The sequence below is a fragment of the Boleophthalmus pectinirostris genome, unplaced genomic scaffold (genome assembly GCF_026225935.1).
Source record: "Boleophthalmus pectinirostris isolate CB_2022bp ecotype Guang Dong unplaced genomic scaffold, ASM2622593v1 HiC_scaffold_3, whole genome shotgun sequence".
NCBI lineage: Eukaryota > Metazoa > Chordata > Actinopteri > Gobiiformes > Gobiidae > Boleophthalmus > Boleophthalmus pectinirostris.
The window spans coordinates 23,373,353-23,390,472 of NW_026571299.1; the positions used below are offsets into that span (position 1 = coordinate 23,373,353).

Sequence of the window (17,120 nt, forward strand, 5' to 3'; positions counted from 1 at the left end):
CAGAGATCATAAAATGAAGACAACAAAAGGATAAATTGCTGAAAGTTTGATCATACCAGTGCTAAAATTTTTTAAAATAAAACCAGCAATAAATCAAATACAAGTACCGTATTTTCCGGACTATTAGACACGCTCTTAAGCCTCTAACCCCATCAAAAAACGACCGTGCACCCCACAATCCAGAGCGCCCTATACACAAATCCACTCAGGTGTCCCAACACGACTTCACCGAAAAACACCCACAGCCACACTCATCACGACGAGGAACGGAACGAAGGAACGAACCGAAAAAGCGAGTGCAATGTGCCACTTCTAGACATAACTGAACAACTGAGTCACTGCGAACACGCCGACAATCCAGCGGTCCCAGACAGCACCCTCCCTACACGCCACAACTGAACAAAGCCCAGAGTCACCGTGAACACCACAAACAAAGTCCCACTGACCCATCCAACTCCAAAGTCCGGTGTGATTTATTTGTGAAAAAAGTTCGAAAATAGACCATTTAATGACAGTGCGTCTTATAATCCAGAGCGCCTAATAGCCTGGAAAATGCAGTAAAACCCTTAAAGTAAAAAGTAAAAAAATAAAAAGTAACACTCTGAAGGCGGAGTGAGCAAAGGAATAGCATCGAAAACAAAGTGAAATTTGTTGTTAACATGTCAACACATTGTTTTTGGCAAATGTATGTTCTGTATTTGCAATTAATAGTTTTAGTTTAGCATACTTTTGACAGCTCTATATCTCACCTTCTTTCTCCTTCTCTTTTGCAGTTGAATGTCTGGGATGGAAAACAAATAAAGGTGAAATAGTTGCAGGATGAAAACATGGCCGCACCCCTTCTTGCACCCCCAGGACCTGACAGTTTTAAATACTTCACTCCGGAGTCGCTCGCTAACATCGAAAAGCGCATCCAAGAAGAGAAGAACAAGAAGCCGCCCAAGCCCAGGTCCGACAGCAGCCACCGCGACACTTCTGACGACAATGAGGCCAAACCCAACAGTGACCTGGAGGCGGGGAAGAGCCTGCCCTTCATCTATGGAGATATTCCGGACGGGATGGTGGCCACGCCGCTGGAGGACCTGGATCCATTTTATATGAACAAAAAAGTAAGTCCCAATGAATGATAGTTGATATAGTAATTAAATGGTGACAGGCCTTGACCAAACGACATGCATGTGATGAACAGTGCAGTAGATGATGTGGTACAATGAAGAGGTATGTTAGAAAAGTGTTTCCCAAACTTTTTTTCTGGAGACCCACATTTTAAAAGTCACAAATCTTCACAAACAAGTCAGCAGACATTATTCATAAATCACAATATAAATTTGTGTCCATTATTGAACATTAATGAAGATGTTTTGTTGTTGACTGAGTGATCGTGTCTCTCTAAACAATAGTATTACAGTATTTTTCAGAATATAAGGCGCACCAGAGTATAAGGCGCAATATCAATAATGTTAAATTCTCTCTTTTATTTTCATACATAAGGTGCACCGGATTATAAAGCGCATTAAGAGAAACAAACAGACGACACTTGAGACTTGAGACTTTTTTATTTCCTATGAGGAAGACTCAAATATACATTGAGTAATAATGTGTTTAATGCAGGTTTACGCACATTTGTTTACATTTTACAGAAACGAAACTTAAAACAACATGGCTCATTTGCATAAACTATCAACACTTAAAAAACAGCTTACTCCTTGTGCGATGATGCGGTTCAGCTTCTGTCGGACTAAAGAACACAACTCAATGGAATATGTGTGAAAATTGGTTTGAGGCCAGTAAGCACAAACAGAATTAACATACAAGGCACCGGATTATAAGGTGCACTGTTGATTTTAAATGCGCCTCATAGTCCGAAAAATACAGTACTCAAGTTTTAAACAAGGAAACAGTAATCAGTGTTTCCTGCAGAAAATTGGTTAGGCAAGGCGGTGCTGCTGAAAAAGTGAGGAGCAGGGGGTGATGTATGTTTGTGTATTACAAAGCTACATGCAGATCGTGACAAGGCGGTACATGGCCATACCAGCTTTTGTGGTCATACTGGCTTGTCAAAGCCTGATCCCGTCAGATCTCAAAAGCTCAGCAGGGCCTGGTCTGGTTAGGACTTGGATGGAGACCACTGGGAATTCCAGGTGACACAATGCGGCTCCAGTGGTAAAAAAAAATGTTGTTGTGTCCTTAGGCAAGACACTTCACCCACATTGCCTAGTATGAAAGTGGTGTGAGCGTAAAGGGTGAAGTATAGTTCTGTGTCGACTCAATGCGCACTGCTGCCGTCGCCTTGTCGCCGTCATTTTTGATTTATGGATCTGCGTCGAGGTCTGTGCACCATGAAGTAATTCACCACCAAAACGCTAGAGGGTGACAATATCTGTCCATTCATATATACGGTCTGTGTGTATGACCCGCAGACGTATAATCTCTGAAAAGTTTAACATTAAACATCTCTAACAAGATAAAAGCACAGAACAGATTCACCGTTAGTACAATATTCCTCTGTCACAGAAAGAACGCTCGTATTCCGCTGAGTCGTGTCCTTTTTAAGTCTGAGAGAAGCTGACTGCGTACCAGGAGCGAGCTGTTTTATGAGCGCTTTGTTTATGCAAATTAGTCATGCGGTTTTAAGTTTCGTTTCTGTGAAATGTAAACACATATGCGCAAAGCTGCACTAAACACATTATTTCTTAATATATACTGAAAGAAAGAAAAGCCCACAGGAAATGTATACAGAAAATTTCAGAGGTGTATGTCTATCGACACAGAGGCTCCTCGTAGGGGGTATGCGTTGACGCAAACTCTCTGCATCGCAGACGATTTGACGCTGGACCGTAAATTGGCCTTAAGTGTTGGTGGTGGTCAGAGGGGCTGCTGGCGCAGATTGGCAGCCTCACTTCCGTCATTCTGCCCCAGGGCAGCTGTGGCTACAGAGGTAGTTTACCACCATTGAGTGTCGCGTGAATGAATAATGAGTTGTAAAGCACTTTGGGTATCTTGAAAGGCTCTATATAAATGCAATGATTAATTAAAAGGCGACCCAAAAAAATCTCTTGCGACCCACCTGAGGTTGCGATCCAGTCTTTGGGAATCAATGTGTTAGAGGTGCAACATTTAAACTGCAGTTTGAATTGTCACAATGGGCAAATTCTTAGGTTACAATGATTCAAGTATCAGAATTTCCTCTGCGTACAACAGGTCCTATCATTTTGTGTATGAAAAAAAAAAAAAAGAAACCTTTTACATGTTCTGAAATACATGGGATTCCTGAATTCATTCATCCATATCATTTCATATTTCAGTGTTCTCCCCAGTGTGAGTGCTCCTTGGCTGTGTTTAAAATATGACCTATGAACTTTATATCAATTCAAAACTTAAATCACAAATTGAATCAGAAAATGAACAATTTGATGTGTTTCAAAAATTGTGCAGCCCAAATTTGAGACAATGTATCAGAGGATTAATCATATTTTAGCATCTAGACAAAAATGAACACTTCACCTTTTCTCTTGTCAAGTATTCATTTTTCATTTGTACTTCTTGTCAGGGATATCCACCGGCATCTTGCTCTCATTACATGATATATTAGTATTCATTGATTTTAACTGGACTCTGCAAAAACCCCACTGAAATATAATAAGAATGGACATGGTGATGACTCTGGACAGACAAGTGAATGCAACTTTAAAAAGAAAAAATATATATAATCATTTTCCGGAGCCTTTTGAGATCTTGTCCTTATATTTTCAGCTCAGATTTGATTAGTGGATTTAAAGTTTATAGATATCTCCTTCATAAACTGTGAATCGTCCATAGTTATATTACAGGCCCTTGCCCTCCTTCAAAGATGATGACATCACACTCCATCATGAATGCCCCTCTCGTCCTGTACACTGTGTGAATGATCTGGGAGTGTGTACGTCTCGTGTGTAGAGCTGAACATTAAACTATCCACATGAAATAGAAATTTGAGTGGATGCAATTATCAAATCACAAAGACTGCACAAACTACAAAATGTCCTGTCTCATTCTGCATAAAAACTGCTAAACCTGTAGTTTAGATCTGTGCAAAAGTGTTCGGAAATGTGACTCTTGGATTAGTTTGTCAGTTCATGTTTCAGTTTCGGAGAATCCTCTTTTTTAAACATAAATCACAAATGTAATCATAATGTTTGTGAGAAAAATCACAATTCAGCAATTCCCCACACAGAGTCCTCCCTCTGTGTCTCTGTGTCTGAGTGTCTCTGTGTCTCTATGTCTCAGCGTCTGTATGGCTCTTTGCCTCTGTGTCTCTGTGTCTTTGGGTCTCTGCATCTGTATGTCTCTTTGTCCCTGGGTCTGTGAGTCCCTGTGTCTGTATGTCTCTTGTCTCTGCGTCTGTATGTCTCTTTGCCTCTGTATCTGTGTCTCTTTTTCTCTGCGTCTGTATGCCTCTGTGTCTGTATGTCTCTGCGTCTGTATGTCTCTTTGTCTCTGGATCTGCATCAGTATGTCTCTGTGTCTGTGTGTCTCTGCATCTGTCTGTCTCTTTGCCTCTGTGTCTGTGAATCTGTATGTCCCTGTGTCTGTATGTCTCTTTGTCTCTGCATCTGTGTGTCTCTCTGTCTCCCGCGTATGTGTGTCTCTCTATCTCTGCATCTGCGCGTCTCTCTGTCTCTGTCTCTGCATGTCTCTCTGTCTCTGCGTCTGTGTGTCTCTCTGTCTCTGTCTCTGTGTCTCTCTGTCTCTGCGTCTGTGTGTCTCTCTGTCTCTGCGTGTCTCTCTGTCTCTGTCTCTGCATGTCTCTCTGTCTCTGCGTGTCTCTCTGTCTCTGTCTCTGCATGCCTCTCTGTCTCTGCGTCTGTGTGTCTCTCTGTCTCTGTGTGTCTCTCTGTCTCTGCGTGTCTCTCTGTCTCTGCGTCTGTGTGTCTCTCTGTCTCTGCGTGTCTCTCTGTCTCTGCGTCTGTGTGTCTCTGTGTCTCTCTGCGTGTCTCTCTGTCTCTGCGTCTGTATGTCTCTGTGTCTCTTTGTCTCTGCGTGTCTCTCTGTCTCTGCGTCTGTATGTCTCTGTGTCTCTTTGTCTCTGCGTGTCTCTCTGTCTCTGCGTCTGTATGTCTCTGTGTCTCTTTGTCTCTGTGTGTCCTGTGAAAGTGCCTCTGGTCCAGCTCGGCTCAGCACAGATCAGGTGAACGTCTTTGTGGTGTATTGATCGACAGTGGGACAGAGCACAGGAGGGACATCTGTGTCATTATACTGCACTTCCTCACCTCCGCTGACATCACACACTCTCACACACACTCACACACACACTCACACTCACACACACTCACATACACCACAACCATCACATCATCTCACATTTATACATCACTTAGTGTTGGTGCAGTTAGGCCTGTCACAATAACGAATGTCAATATATCTCCACAGGTAAATATTGCGATAAATGATAATACTGAAACTGCTTTATCACAAAAAGGGTACAAAACCCATTACATAACAAAATCTGAGAACAAAAAAGCTGTTTTTGACTTAACAGTCTGTCTATGTTTAAGCAGCATATACCCTAAACGTTTAAGTATTCTATAAGGTCAATTTTGTACAAATTGTCTATCTTTAAGTAGTACATACCTTAAAGCAGTCATGTCCAAACTATGGCCTGTGGTCCAAATGTGGCCCTCAGACAAATTTTTCTTGGCCCTCAGGCTTCCACGTGAATTTGCCCACATTACCTTGCATCAATTAAAAATGAACTTTTTACTGCAAGTTTTTTGAAAAATCTAATATTTTATATTTAGTGTCTGGTTTTATGATCTTAGCATGAATAAAGACTGATGGCTCATTCTAAAGTGTTAAACATGCACATATTTCAATTATTCACTGTATTGAGCACCAGTCTACGGCCCTCGATCGGCCCTCTGCTTCGTCTGTGTTTAGATATGTGGCCCTTGATGAAAAAAGTTTGGACACCCCTGCTCTAAAGGTTAAAGTAGTTTGTAATTAACATTTTTCATCTTTTTCAACAAAACATAACTAGTACACAAAACTTCAAACTTTTTAGTGGCTTCAATACAAAATGTTTAACTGTTTACTACAACCTTTTTTTTTTCTACCAATACTGACTCAGATTTTTAGTAAATGTACTCTAATCTAATACACTATATGCATTTTTATTAATACATAAACAAATATCGTATCATCAAATGTCTCAATAATATCATCACAAAATACTGAATTACTAGTTGCTCTGCTTAAATGTATTATTATGGTGCGGCAACAGCTAAAACACAGAGAGAACTACATAGACCATGACCATAGACCTTTGCTCTGTTTCAGTCCAATGTACATGATGAAATAACTGTTATTAAACATTTTTACATGTTAATTATTAACATTATGACAGAAAAGGGGCATATTCACACTTTTGTTTTGCTTTATAACACTAATGCAATAACAGAAAAACAGGGTAATCCCAGTAAACTGTTTTGAAATAGACAGTATCATTAAAACGCCTGAGCTGCAACAAATAAGTAACAGAATGTAGCAATAATTAGACATAGAAGTTAGTTATTCAACCTTCTACAACTCAAATCCAACTGTATTACAACAAAATAACAAAAATGTCACCATTATTGTAAAGAAAATGTACACACAATTTATTTTATTTATTTTGATGTTGAGCCCCAGAATATATTGTTCCAGCGTTTAGGATTTGAATCTGATATAGTAATGATCATGATAGGGCTATAGGTGCAATTGTTTCATTATTTGTTTGATTGATTAGTAGGGTTGGTACAAGATCTCGTGCCACAAGATCTCGTGAGACTTTAAATTAAATATTGGAAATAATAAAAAAAACTGTTTTCCCATTTTATTATTTATCGTTCTTAATTGAGTGCGTATACATGCACATGAGTATCCCAGTTATGATCGGGTTTTTTGAGTAGCCCGGTTTCGTCATGGTGCATGTATATGGTTTCAGCATCCCGGTTATGGCATTTTCCAATAGTAACCGGGATACTGTGGCATGTATACGCAGTATCCTGGTTAATGCAACATAAAGTTGAGCATACATGGGTCCAAAAGATATACTTTTCAGTCTTTTCACCACAACAATAGCGTTATAGAGTGACCACCATACATAAAGTGACCAACCTAAATAAAGTGACCAACATATATAAAGTGACCAACATAAATAAAGTGACCAACATAAATAAAGTGACCAACCCTAATAAAGTGACCATACATGAGTGAAATGACTGCACTAAACCTGCACACGAATCTGCACTTGTGCGACCTGCACACGTATGATTGCTGAAAAGCTAAAACATTAACTATCTCCTACACGATATACGCACAAAACTGACTCACCATCATCAACACCTCCTCTGTCACAGAAAAAACACTCATATTTCACTGAGTTGTGTCCTTTAGTCCAACAGAAGCTGAACTGCATCATCGCACAAGGAGCGAGCTCTTTTTATCGGTGCTAACAGTTTATGCAAATGAGCCATGCGGTCTTACGTTTCGTTTCAGTAAAACGTAAATAAATGTGGCAAAGGTGAATTATATTATCAAATGGGCTGATGTGGTTATGGTTTATATGTTATATAGCTGAGTTTATTTATGCAGAATATTTTAATAAAAAATCGACTTGATCTGCGCACTGGATTGTGGGATACCTCATAGCTCGTTAGAACCTCCTGACCTTCCTATGTGAAAGGAACTCATGGTTGTTTGTATTTTTCCTGGTTTATTAACTTAAATTAAGTAAATTTTTGCACTTGCGCTTTTGTAAAACCGGGATACTCTATTTGATCATGTATACACGAATATGAGTATCCCAGTTTCTCAGGGCGAATGTATACGCAGTATCCTGAATATCACTCACTGAAAGTCAAAAGAACGAATGTAGACAGACCAAAATGGCCCTTTCCATGGGTCTAGATTAGAATGATGAAAAATGATCTTAAGAATGGGAAAAAGTCCTCAAACTGTTGCATAAAACAGGAATTTGAGAATTATGAATATTCAGATTTATTGGTTTCGATTTTATACTCTAGGTTTGGATTTTATTTTTTATTTTTTGGGTAAAATAGATCATGAATAATGATAATGTAATGTAATTCTAGAAATCCATATAATGTAAGTGAAGTGCATGTTGTTTGGAAGTGGAAATAGAGGTCGAAATCTGTTTTTTGTTTGACACTAAAACAGAATAATGAAATAACAAACTATTTCAATCCAATCCAATCCAATAGCACATTTCACAAACAAACTGTTTCCAAAGTGCTGCACAAATACATAATAATAACAACAATAATAAGATGATAAAAATAAACTACTAAAATAATACTAGTCTTAAAATAATTAAACCAGTAAAATAAAATGAAAACTAAATCATAGAATAGAAATAAATAAACCAATAAAAAAATTAAATCAATAAAACCAATAAAAACACATAAAAATAAATAAAAAACACAGAGGAGCACACAACTCACGCGGTGTTAAAAGCCAGAGAATAAAAGTGGGTCTTAGGGTTTACCCATTTTATTGTTTTTCATTCTTAATTGAAATTTAAAAGAAGGAATGGGACCACACGGACCCACTGTAACATCTTGAACATACTTTCTGACATAGGTTGTAAATCCATGGTCAGTGTTTGTCTGTGTTGTTGTTGTTGTTGTTGTGTGATGTTTTGTGGCGAAACAAGGCTTTTCTGTATTCTTGACACTCATTAATAATGAACAGTTATTTGACCAGCAATGCAGCTAAAAGCCAATAGGGGCGTTTCTAAGTTGGAGCAGTGCCGTGTCCCTCTGCTCGGTGTCATCCATCTTTACATGACTCACATGTTTGACTGGGACATGAACGGCTCAGCACATTCTGTATGGATGAGGGAAGCTTTTGAAAACACTGGAAGGTTAAGCCTAAATAGTTATCTCTTGAATTTGAATTTATTTTATTTGGATGCCCCATCAGCTGTGCCAACTCTTTTTGGGGTGGATTTATCCAGGATCCTCTTCTCAGTATGTTTACTGTAACGTTTTGGTGTCAGCAACACATGATAAAAATAACTGGGAGCTATAATCATACTGCCTGATACTTCAACTTAGTTTCACTGTTTGCTGTCCTTTATTGTCTACATTTATCTGTGTGTATGTGACTGTGTGTGTGCGTGTGTGACGGTGTGTGTGTGCGTGTGTGAGTGAGTGTGTGTGTGTGTGACTGTGTGTGACTGTGTGTGACTGTGTGTGTGTGTGTGACTGTGTGTGACTGTGTGTGTGTGCTGTACTGTGTGTCGTGTGTGTGTGTGTGTGTGTGTATGTGATTCTGTGTGAGACTGTGTCTGTAACTGTGTGTGTAACTGTGTGTGTCTGTGTGTGACTGTGTGTGTGAGACTGTGTGTGTTTGTGTCTGACTGTGTGTGTGTGCGTGTGTGTAAGACTTTGTATGTGACTGTGTGTATGTGTGTGTAACTGTGTGTGTGACTGTGTGTGAAATTGTGTCTGTAACTGTGTGTGTGTGACTGTGTGTGTGTGATTGTGTGTGTGAAACTGTGTGTGAGACTGAATGTGTGTGTGTGACTGTGTGTGTGTGTGACTGTGTGTGTGAGACTGTGTGCGTGTGACTGTGTGTGTGTGATTGTGTGTGTGTGACTGTGTGCGTGTGATTGTGTGTGTGTGACTGTGTGTGTGTGATCGTGTGTGTGAAACTGTGTGTGTGTGTGATTGTGTGTGTGAAACTGTGTGTGAGACTGAGTGTGTGTGTGTGTGACTGTGTGTGTGTGACTGTGTGTGTGAGACTGTGTGTGTGTGTGACTGTGTGTGTGAGACTGTGTGCATGTGACTGTGTGCGTGTGATTGTGTGTGTGTGACTTTGTGTGTGTGTTACGGTCAAATGCAAGAAACCTGATCACAGCACTCATGCATCAGAGAGAGGAAGAGCCGCGCCGAAGAAATGCAGACTTGCACTTCTGTCCTTTCCCCAGTGAGAGAAAAGGAGGGAGAGAGAGAGAGAGAGAGAGAGAGGGACAGAGAAGAGAGAGAGGAGTGTGGGGCAAAGAGAGAGCAGAGAGAAGAGTGGGGTAAAGAGAGAGGGAGAGAGAGAGAGAGTGGGGTAAAGAGAGAGGGAGAGAGAGAGAGAGAAGAGTGGGGTAAAGAGAGAGGAGAGAGAGAGAGAGAGTGTGGTAAAGAGAGAGGAGAGAGAGGAGAGAGAACAGAGAGAAGAGTGTGGGTAAAGAGAGAGAGAGGAGAGAGAGAAGAGAGAGAGAGAGAGAGAGAAGAGAGAAGAGTGGGGTAAAGAGAGAGGGAGAGAGGAGAGAGACAGAGAGAGAGAGAGTGGGGTAAAGAGAGAGGGAGAGAGGGAGAGAGAGTAGAGAGAACAGTGGGGTAAAGACAGAGCAGAGAGAAAAATCTATTCAAGTTAAGATGACTTGAATTAAGAAAGTTTATCATGATTTGAATAAATTTCACTTGACAAATAAAATGATCTGCCACTGGAACAAGACTGCTTGTACTTAAAATCTGAAAACACATCTTGTTACATTTAAAATAATAAAAACAACACTTCAAATCTTGAATTAAGAAAAACACACTTATTCCATTGGTAGATCATTTTACCTGTCAAGTTGAAGTTGAAGTTGAGTATTGTTTTTTTGTTTTTTTTCCGGTGTAAACATCAAAATGATACATGTACAATAATGATAATAGGCATTAATCAATCAAATCTTACTTATTTAGCACGCGTGTCACAATGCTTTTTTTAACCTGGATTGAAGTGGTGGGTTTTTTGTTTTTCTTCATACAAATTCGCTAAATTCACTGCGATATCAGCAGCAGTGAAACGCCAGAGACGCAAAAGGACATGAAAGGACCTAGATTCCAAGTTCTAGTCCAAGATTAGTCCTGGTTTGGTCCTGATTTAGACCTGGTTTGGTCCTGGTTTAGTTCTGGTTTAGACCTTGTTTAGTCTTGGTTTAGTCCTGGTTTAGACCTAATTTAGTCCTGGTTTAGACCTGGTTTAGTCCTGGTTTAGACTTGGTTTAGTCCTCGGTTCAGTCCTGGTTTAGTCCTGATTTAATCCTGGTTTAGTCCTGGATTAGACCTGGTTTAGTCCTGGTTTCGACCTGATTTAGACCTGGTTTAGTCCTCGGTTCAGTCCTGGTTTAGTCCTGGTTTAGTCCTGGTTTAGTCCTTGATTCAGTCCTTGGTTCAGTCCTGGTTCAGTCCATATACGGCGCATCTTCGTACAGTTATTTTGGTGAGAGTAACTTAAAAGTAATGCAGTTAGTAGAGTACTGCCTTAGATTTTAAATACAGTAATATTGTAATATAACGGATTACTTTGAAATGACAGTAACGAGTCATAAATAACACATTACAGTTTTGAAGTCACTTGCCCAACAGTGTCCATTTCCTCCACACCGTCTGACTCTAAAGGAGCACTGTGGCATTTTTCCGGGGCAAGTGTCCGCCACCTGCTTGTCTCCATGGAGAAGTTGCTGCTTTGCATTCTGTTAATGACAAAGCCAGGTTACAGGTCTGATCTGTGTAGAGGCAAGTCTGCGCACAGTAAGAACAACAAAATCACGTGTAATTGAAGAAAAGCAACATAGATACGTGTAATGTCATACTGTGGAACATTCTAAGCCCCCCCCCCCCCCCCCCATTTCATAGTGCTGCTTTAAAGCTTTGGCAGTAAAATCAGACCAACAGAAGATATTGAGCAGAGAGAGAGGAAGAGGTCGATGTGTGTGTTTCCGCAGTGAACATGAAGCTGGGTCACTGAGCTAATGTAGCATAAGCTTCTCTATCTCCTCATGAACTACAGATCAGATATAAAGTCACATTTTAACATTTTAAACTCCATTTCAGTACTCAGAAATAGACTTGATACTCAATACTGATTCTGATACTGCATTGACCACATTTACATGATGTTTTTTCATTCCGAATTAATTGTTCTGAATTAAAATATTCTACTTCAAGTTGTGTTAGATTTTTGACATTCCCTTGCATTTTCCCATTCCCTGATTTGTGTTCTTGACCTTCTAGATTTTCTAATTTGATGTTATGATTTCAGATGAAGGGCAGGGCCTATTTAACTCTATTTGAGGTTCATTGGTTTTTCACTTTGTGAAAATGTTATAATTCTTGTCAGGTATTGAATCATACTGGTTAATTGTACTCTTTAAAGAGCTTTCTACTAGCTAGAACACAACACTTGTGCCTGTGTGTTTGAACAGTACCACCATTTCCTGAGGTTACAAAGTGATAAAAAATGATGTGTTTGTACGGACAGAGAAGAGGTTTTGGTTTCATGTGGATATGAACCATAAACCAGGTCAACAAATCAGCAATGTGACACTTCAATAACAAATTACAGAATAGAATTCTGACCTCCAGTCTCTCAGGAGTACAAGTCGCACCAGCAAATAATGCATAATGAAGAAGAAAAAAACATATATAAGTCACACTTTTTGGGATAAATTTATTTTATAAAATCAGAGACCAGGAACCAACATTTCATCTTAAAAGTCAAGTTCTGGTAATAACAATAGAAGATGCATTAGAACATCGATCAGAAAACAGCGTGTCTTTAACATGTTAATATTTGTCAGAAAACGTGATCTTTTTCACAAATCGTTTCGCCGTATTATGACGTTTCAGCTGTTCTGTGTATCCCATATGCAGTGTTGGGGAGTAACAGATTACATGTACTGGCATTACGTAATCAGAGTACGAATTATGAGTCACTGTATTCAGTTACAGTTACTGTTTCAATGAGTGGTAATTGGATTACAGTTACTTTGTTGTAATAAATGGCGGTATGTTCCTGTTTTCACATTTTGGGCTAAACCAGGACTAAACCAGGACTAAACCAGGACTAAACTAGGACTAAACCAGGACTAAAACCATGTCTAAACCAGGACTAAACCAGGTCTAAACAATATGACACTAACAGTAGGTGGACATATTTTAAGGCAGCAGTGATCTCATATAAAAATAATTTCTCTATCAATAATATTTTTTAATTTGGTTAAGGAAAGACTGGACTTTTTGTTGTCTTTTAGCACATAAAACTTCTTATGTTATGATTCTAGTCTTTGCAGCAAACAAACATCTGTTCATGGAGACTTGGGCTCAACAGACAATTTGAAGAGAACAAACAAGAATTTTCAGGATGTGGTTGCTACTTTCATGTAGTTTTAAAAAACACAACAATATCAAGTAATCCAAGATATTCAGGTAACATTACTCACTTTAAGTAATTTAATGGTTTCAGTTACAAACTACATTTTGAAGTCTGTAATCTGTAGGGGAATACGTTTTAAAAGTAACCTTCTCAACCCTGCCTGTATGATGGCTCTATATGTGGTCTCTGGTTTGCGTTGGGCCGTTGCGTTTGAGTGTTGTAGTAAATTAGAGTGCTCCTCCGAGTCTGTCTCTGATGACACAGCATCCTGGGCTTTTCACCGAGGAGCGGTCAGTGTGGGGGCGGAGAGCTGCTGCTACTGCTGGATACGCTAACACTAACAGTATGAGAGAGCGCTGCTGCCGCTGCTACAATCACAGTATGAGGAGGAGAGAAGGATGGAGAGTGGAGCTAAAGGAGGTGGAAAATGTGCGCTGTTACGTGAAGTGATTAGTCAGCACCAGCACCGACGCTCAGTGGTTTTAAAGGAGACGATTTAACATGGCTCAGTGATTAGAGAGTATACCTGCGTTTCAACAGACGTCACTGCATTAGGGTGACCAGACGTCCCTGTTTACCCGAGACAGTCCCAGTTTTGAACTCTGTGTCCCTCTGTCCTTGCAGATTTATTTTACAAAACCATAGGTGTCCCTAGTTTGGACCAATTAGTTCTAAACCTAACCTGATTCATCAGCCGATTTCACTTTGTAGAAACCGTCTGGCCTTGCAGTGTTAGATTTCGTTCGCTTGATGGTAGGCGGGTACTTTTTTATCATTTAACCAATCGCTGCTATTTGGTCGTGATGTATGTAATGTGCCGCTAATGGGGTTAACTGGTATATTAAGCTTTTTGCAAATCCCATAGGAAGAAAGGCAATAATGTCTTTCCCCTTGATGAAATTCATACATTCTTAAATCCTCAATCTCAGGAATCGTTGCCAACACAGAATGTCTGGCTCTTCACTGATTGGGTGGTGCCTGAACTAGCACTTCCGAGGTTTTAGTGAACCATCTAGTGTATTTTCATTCCTGACCTAGTCGCTGGAAATAAATGAAATTGAGCAGAGGCACTAGGTGGTGCCAGCATGGCTAATCTAAACCAGGACTAAATTAAGTCTAAACCAGGACTACATTAGGTTTAAACCAGGATTAAAACAGGACTATCACAATTTTTGACCAATCTGATCCCCACCAAAAATAAAGAGGAGCATAACTTATCATTTATTTAGCCCAAATACAGAAAACCGTGTTGCAGCAGCAAAAAATGCAGCGTCAGAATCCACAATGTTACACACTCTTTTCAATTTTAGTTTAGAATTTTGAAAATCTGGTCACCTTACCTATATTATGCTATTTTCTGCTTTATGTTATATTCTGCATCACAACAAACCAGCACACAGTGGAATAAAGCATTTGGATCTTTGGAGATGTAGATGTTTGGAGATTAATAATGCAGGATTACTCAAACAAAGATCTCATGCCATAAGATCTCGTGAGACAAAATCACCACAAGATCGTGCACACATGAGAAAAACTATCTTGTAACGTTTTTTCCCCTTGAATTTACCTTTGGCTTGGACAAAAAACAAACAAAAACAGTTAAAAGCTGGTGAGTTATGCAATTTGTGAAGCTGTAGTTCCAAAAAGCAGAACTGCAATGACTGCTCAAGTAGGATATGAAATAAATAAAAATAGTAAATCCAAAATTGTGAAATGGATTGCACTACTTATTTATTACAAATTATGTACGAATCTCAAATCTGATCTTGTTGTGTGAAAACTGGTGGTCTCATTTTGTGAAACTTGTGTCTCGTCCTGCCCCTAGTAACAAAATTATCACATGGCAAAGTTCACAAGAATGCATTTTTTGTAATATAGGACCTTTAATAGAGACAGGGGCAGCTCAAATGAATGTTGTATAATACAGTGAATTTTTGAGTCTGGGCAAGAGTCTGTCTGTTTATCTTTTGTAGGTTTCATGGTAAATTGCAATCTTATCAAAAACTTTACAAAAAACTACAAATACTTTGTCTGAGTTATACTTCGATTTGTAAACGCTGGAGTAATTCTGTGTTCCTTTGTTCTGCATTTGAGGCTCGAGTGTTCAAAAAATGTCTGATTTTACCAAGCCCACTGCTCTGTACTTGCAATGATTCAAATAAAATAACATAAATAATCACAGATTTCAAATATGTAGGGTTAATTCTGCTATTGTGCCTGTATTAGGTCCAATGCATTTGACCCAGTGAAAACAAGAAATGTGGCTGTTTGCTGCAGGTTTTCCAATCAGTGGAAGCAGGTAGTAGGTGCTCTTGGAAAAAGGATCAAAACTTTAAACACAACGGCACTCCAAAAAGTAAAAATTTTCACCAAGGGCCACATTTCGATCATCTTTGTCGTCAAAGGGCCCGTTGTAAAGTTAAAACTGTAACTGTAACTGTAATATTGGTACGTTACCAATCTGTTAAAGTCTGTATTTGATTTTTCACTTCATATTTATTAATTTTGTTTATTTGTATTGGATTACAGTTACTTTGTTGAAATAAATGGATTACACAGCGGTATTTTCCTGTTTTTGCATTTTGGGCTAAACAAGGACTAAAACCAGGACTAAACCAGGTCTAAACCAGAACTAAACCAGGTCTAAACTAGGTCTAAACCAGGACTAAACCAGGTCTAAACCAGGGGCCTCATTTATAAAGCTTGCTTACTCAAAAATCCGTGCGTGCGCGCTTCCTACGCCAACAGCGGTATTTATAAAACTCGCCTAAGGCGTGGCTCTTTGCTTAACTCTACGCCAACTCGGACGACTCGATAATTGCTACCTCAATCTGTCTAGGAGACTCCTGTACGCAAAGTACAGCAAGACGCACAGACGCTGTTTACTCCACCAACGGTTCTTAGGGCTTTTTTTGACCTATATCGAGTTAGCAGTTTGTTGCAAAACAAGAATGAAGTTAGCGAAAAGAGTCCGTTTGAGGTCCGAAGAAGAAGACGGGGAAAGCAGCGAAGCCAAACTGTGATTCTTGAGATCAGAAGCAGACGCAGGGTCTAAAGTGACGCATTGAACTCCTGAGAACTTCTGATTATGAAAACGTACTTTATTTCCAAGAGCTAGTCAAGTTTTCAGACACGAAAGATTCCTATGTCTGAAAACGTTTTTCAGGCAAAGAAGAGTCCGCTTGCTAGTTTTCGCATGAATCTCCGCGCAACCTTCTCTGCTCCCCTTTCCTACTCCTGTCCCCGCTGCCCGTTCCGCTCTTCCCCTTCTCCTCATTCTACGGGCACGGAATTCCGCGCACCGCTCCCCTCTCCTCTCTCCTCTCTCCTCTCTCCCTGCTCCGCTCTTCTCGCTGCTCCTCATTCTCGTGCGAACGAAATGTCCGCACACCGCTCCCCCGCTCCTCATTCTCCGCCTTGCCTAACCAACACTGTAGTTAGTTGTTTACAAGTCATGTGCAGCTCACCGGCTGTAAACAAACCTGTTTCTGGCGTAGTGAGGAGGCGGAGAAGGCGTTTCTACGTAGGGAGCTGTAGGGGAGGGGGGTGGTTTCAGCATGCGCACATTGAAAAAGGACAAACAGTCGCTGGATTTCTCGTTCCTTGGAAAATCCTCTATACAACCTTTAACTCTACGCCAACTCGGACCTCCTGTAAGCACTACGCAAAGTCTGGAGACGGGAAAAAGCGACACTCGTGGAGAGAAGCAGAAGTGAACTGAGTTTGAGGAAGTGTTTGATCAGAAATCCACGTATATAGAAGAATTACCTCTGATTTGTGCATTTAAGTGTTTGGTTCGCCAAAATACGGAGAAGGGCTGTTTATTCCACTCATTATTCTCCACAATATTATACATTTGACACTCGTGCACGAGCGCGGCCACGTTCCCGGACTCGTGTAGCGCAGAGTCCCCACAGTCCACACCGCGACCATAGACTTCTATA

General features: G+C 40.0%; 1 protein-coding gene across 1 annotated transcript in view; it reads left to right on the plus strand.

Moving 5' to 3' along the window:
* The window catches only part of scn8ab (sodium channel, voltage gated, type VIII, alpha subunit b), a 97,890-nt gene that overhangs the window by 9,924 nt on the left and 70,846 nt on the right, over positions 1-17,120 (plus strand). Inside the window, exon 2 of the mRNA XM_020923216.2 lies at positions 774-1,109. Coding sequence (XP_020778875.1) covers positions 828-1,109 — 282 coding nt within the window. The 5' untranslated portion in view covers positions 774-827. The remainder of the gene's footprint in view (positions 1-773; positions 1,110-17,120) is intronic.